General features: G+C 37.7%; 1 protein-coding gene and 1 long non-coding RNA gene across 3 annotated transcripts in view; one reads left to right on the top strand and one right to left on the bottom strand.

Moving 5' to 3' along the window:
• LOC106881343 (uncharacterized) overlaps window positions 1-6,962 on the bottom strand; it is a 153,719-nt gene that overhangs the window by 127,058 nt on the left and 19,699 nt on the right. The window contains exon 1 of one of the 2 annotated variants that reach the window (XM_052966924.1): window positions 5,902-5,999. The exons of the other annotated variant lie outside the window; for it this stretch is intronic. Within the exon in view, the coding sequence (XP_052822884.1) occupies window positions 5,902-5,920 (19 nt within the window). The 5' untranslated portion in view covers window positions 5,921-5,999. Of the gene's footprint in view, window positions 1-5,901; window positions 6,000-6,962 lie in introns of those variants that run through there. 2 annotated transcript variants of the gene reach the window in all.
• LOC128247557 (uncharacterized) lies at window positions 4,372-4,772 on the top strand. Its single transcript, XR_008263872.1, has 2 exons — window positions 4,372-4,439; window positions 4,615-4,772. It is a non-coding gene; the product is annotated as an uncharacterized LOC128247557 (long non-coding RNA).

Raw genomic sequence — 6,962 nt, 5'->3', positions numbered from 1 at the left:
ATATATATATATATATATATATATATATATATGTTGGGCCTCACGGAGGTGAAGTGGCCAAGTTCCTTTTGAGCACAGGGCTTCATGGAGGAAAAATGGCCAAGTTCCTTTCTCAAGCATTGGGCCTCACAGAGGCAATGATCAAAACCTTTGGCATTATGTTGTGCTTGAGAAGAAAATCCATCAAGCCAAGCAAAATCACAGTCATGGCAGATACTGGTGTGATGCAAATGGCACCTGTGCCGGTGACATCTAAAAGCACTCATTACACTTGCAGAGTGGTTGGTGTTAGGAAGGGTACTCAGCCATAAAAAAACCATGCCAAATCAGACAGGAGTCTGATGCAGCCTTCCAGCTTACCAGCCCTGGTCAAACCATCCAACCCATGTCGGCATGGACAACAGGCATTAAATGATGATGATATATGTATATATAATCCTCATCATCGTCATTTAACGTCCACTCTCCATGCTGGCATGGGTTGGACGGTTTGACAAGGAGCTGACTAGCAGGGAGCTGTCTGGATTCCAACTGTATGTTGTGACATAGTTTTTATGGCTGGATATTCCTCCTAATGCCTACCACTTAACTGAGTGTGCTGGGTACTTTTTATGTGTCATTGTCATGGGTGCGTTTATGCAGCACTGGCATGGTGTGTTAACACAGCACCAGCGTGGGTGCTTTTTAAGTGGCACCAGCACCTGAAAGGACAAGCCTGTATGTTTAAAGACAGCGATTTTACTTAGCTTGATGTGTCTTATCATGTACGGGAAATCACCACATCTCCTTGTCCCTTGTCATTTCCTCAATGAAGCCTAGCATCTGAAGATCGTTTCTCACCACTTCATCCCACATCTTCCTGGGTCTACCTCTTCCACAAGTACCCTCCACAATTAGAGCGTGGCACTTCTTTACTCAGCTGTCCTTATCCATATGCACCCCATAACCAAACCAGCACAGTCTTCTCTCTTATACACAACATCTAATGCCTATTATACAGTTTTCCTTTTAAATCATTTACACTCTGTTGTGCATGCGCACTGACATTACTGATCCAGCAGAGCATGTTAGCTTCAGTTCTTTGCAAGTCCTCTGTAGCCAAAGCCCACATTCCACTGCTATGTAACATAGCTGTACATACACAGACATCATACAATCTGTCTTTCACTCTGAGTGGGGAGCTCTTAGTTACCAACAAAAGTTGAAGCTCTCTGAACTTCGCTCAGCCCATTTTTATCCTAGCAACTACACTTTCAAAACGCCTTCCCCCACTGCTAACTTGGTCCCTAGGTAACAGAAGCTATCTACTACTTCTAATGATCCACCTGAGCATTTGTGGGAGCCTGTTGTCTGCGTATTTTTAGTGCTTATTGTACTTGGACATTTTCCACATATATGTATGTATGTATGTATGTATGTATGTACATAGGTATGCAGAGTCCCACCTATGAGTTTAATAGATTCCCCAGGAGTAGAGAAGGCTCCTGTTTGAGTGTCTGTGTTTGTCCTCCCCAACATTGCTTGCCAACTGATGCAGGTGCATTTGAGTCCCCGTAACTTAGAGGTTCAGCAAAAGAGACCGATAGAATAAGTACTAGGCTTACAAAGAATAAGTCCTGGGGTCGATTTGCTCAACTAAGGACGGTGCTCCAGCATGGCCGCAGTCAAAATGACTGAAACAAGTAAAAGAATAAAAGTGGAAAAAGAATAAATATATACATATGTATAACCTAGCAGTTCAGCAAAAGAGACCAATAGAAGTATCAGGCTTAAAAAAAAAAATAATAAGTGCTGGAGTCAGTTTATTCAACTAAGACTCTTTAAAATAAATCAGTAAATAACTATATAAAATAAAAGTAAAACACTAAAAACTTTTGTTAGCAAATATTTTTCCTGTTTTTTTTTTTTTTTCTTTCTCTCCTGTAATAAATAGCTTTTCTTCAATTTCATGCATTTTCTTAACATGCAGTTGTTGCAGCATGATTAAAAATAGGTGAATGTTGTTTGTAAAATGTGAACTTGTGTGAACTTGTGCTTGTTATCAGGAAATTCCCAGACCCAATAATTTAAGTTTCATGCTTCGTGGATGAAATACAATAGTTTTCCTCGAATACAGCACATGTTTGTGGAGTGAAATGTTTTGTAGAGGTGGAGTGAGGGGAGGGGCTTATGATTTTGTTTTCTACATTTTACAGCAAAAGAACAAATCTTTTTCTGTTTGTTGTTTTTGATGAAATGTTGCCTTACTCTATACATCTCCAGTTTAACTACTTTTATTTTGCTCATGATTCTCTGTTGTCACTAAAACTATAACCCTTGGAAGTGTGAGCTAGCAAGACAGCCTTTCTGTGGTTGTTCAACCTGCTAGAAATAACAGCAAAATCTCCTGCAAAGCAAACCATATCATCATCATCACTTAATGTCCACATTCCATGCTGGTATGGGTTGTACAGTTTGACAGGTTCCAATCGGCTCAAAGACTGCATCATGTTCCAATGTCTGCTTTGGCTTGGTTTATAAGGCTGGATTCCCTTCCTAACCTCAAGCACTTTACAGTGTGTATTGGATGTTATTGTCATATGACAATATGGAGCTCCTTTTGGAAGCTGTCAAGTACAACCAGTACAAGTGGAGTCTCTGTGGGGACCTCAAGGTCATTGAGCTCTTTATGGGTATGCAAGCGGGCTTCACAAAGTACTGTTGCTTTGTCTGTCTCTGGGACAATCGTATGTGTACAAGCACTACAAGCAGAAGGACTGGGGATCTAGGAGCACTTTCATGCCTGGTGAACACAGTGTCCAAGAGAATCCTCTGGTGGACATGAACAAAGTGTTTCATCCTCCTCTTCATATCAAACTTGGTTTAATGAAGAACTTTATGAAGGCCATGGACAAAAATGGCTCTGTTTTCCAACACTTGTGCATTCTGTTCCCAGCTCTGAGTTCTGCTAAGCTCAAGGAGGGTATCTTCGTCAGACCTCAGATTGGTGAGGTGCTGCAGGATAAGGACTTTGATGTGAATCTTACCTTAAAGGAACTGAGAGAATGGGAAGCATTTAAGTTAGTCTGCTATGGTTTCTGTGATAACACAGGTACTAGATTACAAAGAGTGTATTGAGAAGTTGTTACAATCTTATGAGGATATGGGATGCTGAATGTCACTCAAAATTCACTTTCTCCACTCGCAACACAACTTCTTCCTTCCGAAGCTTGGAGCAGTGAATGATGAGTATGGAGAAAGGTTCCATCAAGATATTACTAAGATGGAGAGCAACTGGAATGGCAAATGGAACCCCAGCATGATGGGGACTTTGCTGGATGCTCTTGCATGACATCCCAGAAGCAAAGTACACAAGATCGCCCAAAAAAACTCACTTCTAACTGTCTGCTCTACTATGATTTGTGTGTATTGTATTATCCAAGTAATTTAGTTCCATTAAAGTTGTGTATCTATGCTGTTCTTTTCCGTAATATGCCTTATAACAGATGAAATAAACACATTATATTTTGAATTTATATGCAGTATAATTAAAATGGGATATGTGAAAGCAAAAAAAGAAAAACTAGAGGTGATAGAGCAATTAAGAATTAGTAAAAAAACAAAAAACACCTATTCACATCCTTGCCTCAGAGCAAAACAAAATTTTCATGAACCAGTGTATTTAGAACTTATCTTTAAAAATTCTTACAAAAAAAATCATGATGCAATGTTTTACTTTAAACTTGAAACACTTTTACTTCTTCGATACCATTCTGCATGAGGTTGCGCTTAATTCTAAGATGTAAACTTCCTGTTTTAAACTGACCTAAATTAAAACCTTCCATCAAATTTTCCTGCTAATTTATGTTCCAAACACCCACTTACAAACAACAAAGTTATTTTACTGAAAGCTTTCTTTTCAAAATTGGTTTAAATGAAGGCAGTGTATTTCAACGGAAATATGATAACAAAGGGTTTAAAACAAAAGGAACAGTATGATGGGACCAGAAGCAGTCCCTTGCATGAGGTTACTGAAAGGGTTAAATATTCAGTAACACTAAAGATATTTTCCTCATCCATTGAGCTATTACACGATGTTAAATTCCATCCTTCCACTTATCTGTATATTTTGTCCTGGAATTTTAATAATATTACTCCAAGATCCTCTATTGTTTTCGTTGTACGAGGTTAAATAACAACACATTTATATAAATATTATATTACAAATGAAGTAACTGTTTTCATTATTGAATATATCTCTCCCACTTTCTCCCTCCCTCCCTCCCTCTTTAACTTTCCCTCTCTCTTTTTCCCTGTCTCTGTTACTCCCTCCTCTTTTTTCCCCCTCTCCCTTTGTCGAGAGAAATTTTCCTGTTTATATTTTTTTTCACTTACCATTTAAAATGCTTTTCATTCCTATTATCACTTCTGAATAGCCATATCCATCACACATCCACTATGTAAGTTTATAAACAAAACACTTTTGATATTCTCCAAGTAGTCATTAAGTTTATTTTCATTTTCATGTTTTTTTTTTCCTGCTGTTCAAAATTTCATTTCAAAAGAGCATATCTTATTAGAATTAATATTGCATATTCTTGAGGCATCTTACAGGAAACTTTTGTTTTCTAATAGCAGAAAGAAACTCTGGAGAAAGCTGAACTGCAGGTTTTCAAAAAAGAAGCACCCCCTCATGCAAGTATTTTGGCCTTTAACTACTTACATTTGTAGGGTGTTGAGCCTTATCCAAGTCATGATTCTTGGATACTCATCTGTTCCAACATATTTATTTCTTTATTGCCCACAAGGGGCTAAACATAGAGGAGACAAACTAAGACAGACAAAGGGATTAAGTCAATTACATCGACCCCAGTGCGTAATTGGTACTTATTTAATTGACCCTGAAAGAATGAAAGGCAAAGTTGACCTCAGCAGAATTTGAACTCAGAAAGTAGCGGCAGATGAAATACCGCTAAGCATTTCACCCGGTATGCTAATGATTCTGCCAGATTGCCGCATTACAACATATTGTGCCATTGTCTGCATTGCAAACCTCATGAATTGTTGAGGTGCCACAGAGGTAAGGTACTTTCAGTGTTGTAACCAGTTCAACCAGTTCATTATAGAGTAAATTATGCTTTTCCAAATTCAATTCCCTCCTTGACCAAATCACTTTAAACTTGCTGAAAAAATATTTGTAATGCCTTATCTCTACTAAGTATAGAAGCAGAAGTTTTACATAAAATTAATTTTAACGATATCATCGAACACTTTGCAATTGAATTAAAAAAGCAAAGGAGAAAACTTTTCAAATATAAATAAAATGGAAGCATTCGAAAATAAATATTATTTTCCATCTTCCTGTTAGTTTTGTTTCATTTTGAAAAATAAAAATTTATTTTGTGGTTTATTATTGTTTACATCTTGAATTATTTTTGTTTACATTTTGAACCATTTACAAATACCTGAGGGCACCAAAACCTTTTAAGTGCTTAGAGCCTCTATGGGTCTTAATCCAGCCCCTAGTAGACTCCATTTCTATGATTCAGTCAGTACAGTTGTTCCAGGCCAGAATTTTTTCCTCCCTGCTGTGTAGAAAAACGTTGGTATCTCTGGTGTTGCAGTTTCCTCTCTCAGAGCAAAAATCACATGCAAGAACTCTTTAATACCACATGCACATTCCTTGGGCTACTACCACTCTTCATGAACTAAGGACATGCACCATCATTTCCTTATTAGTTTAGAAACAAATCACTTTTGATATTCATTCACAAGCTGTCTTTCACATTTGTTTTCATTTTCATTTCATGTTCTGTTATTTTAGTAACACATCTTATTGAAATTAATATTGCATATTCTTAATGAATCTTATAGAAATTATTACTTCTGTTTTCTATAATGTTATAGGGGCAAAAATATTACCTTGCTTTCTTTGTTGCATGAAGTCAAACAACAACACAGCTGTATAAATATATTACAAAAGAAAGAACTATGTTTTCGTTATTGAATATATGTTTCCCTCTCTAGCTCTTTTGCTCTCTCTCCCTCTCCTTTGTCTTTCTCTCTCCCCTTCACTCATTTTACAGAAAATGATTCATTGCTGAAATAGTTTTTATTAATGGTATAATTGTTGCTGCTGTTTAACTCCAGGCTACTCTTTATCAAGAAGATCTATAGATGAAATACATATCGTCTTTGAGTATAGCTAGGACTGCATTATCTCGTGGTGAAGGCACATAGTCTTGTGGATAGGATGTTATCTTCAGCTCATGATCATAAGGTTATGTGTTCAATTCCTGAACTGGGCAGTATGTTGTGTCCTTGAACAAAACACTTCATTTCATTTAGTAAACAGAAACTGAAAGATGCTCTGTGTGTGTGTGTGTGTGTATCTTTTATATTTTATCTTTTACTTGATTCAGTCACAAGACAGTGGCCATGCTGGGACACCACCTTGATGGATTTTAGTTGAATGAATTGACCCCAGCACCTTTTTTCTTTAAAGCCTGGTACTTATTTCCATCAGATACCGAATTTGTGTGGATGGGTGGAGTGAGGAAAGCTTTGGTGGTTAGAGCTATTGGAGTGAGAGAGGCAAGAGAGTTTATAAATGATAGGAAAGCTTGAAGAGTGTTTGTGGACGGATGAATGAATTTGATGTTGCTCAAAAGGGTATGTAACCAGCATGATGTGGCAGGAGTAAACCAGCATATGCTGTCAGACCTCGCTGCTGATATTGGGGGTTGCATTCTATGCCTTAATCCAAGCAAAGGACAGGGCTCATCTCTTTGAGCTGAGAAATGAATGGAATAAGTGGTGTGTGTCTTGTGGCTACCCACTTCTAAAAAAAATGGGGAATAGGTCTGGGTATATGTATGTATACATACATATATATATATGGGTGTGTGTGTGTTTGTGTGTGTGTGTGTGTGTGTGTGTGTGTGTGCACGTGTGTGTGCACGTGTGTGTGCACATGTGTGTGT

Source organism: Octopus bimaculoides, chromosome 4, assembly GCF_001194135.2.
Source record: "Octopus bimaculoides isolate UCB-OBI-ISO-001 chromosome 4, ASM119413v2, whole genome shotgun sequence".
Taxonomy (NCBI): Eukaryota; Metazoa; Mollusca; class Cephalopoda; order Octopoda; family Octopodidae; genus Octopus; species Octopus bimaculoides.
Note: the sequence above shows the minus strand (reverse complement) of the source record. Positions and strands in the feature narration are given on the sequence as shown.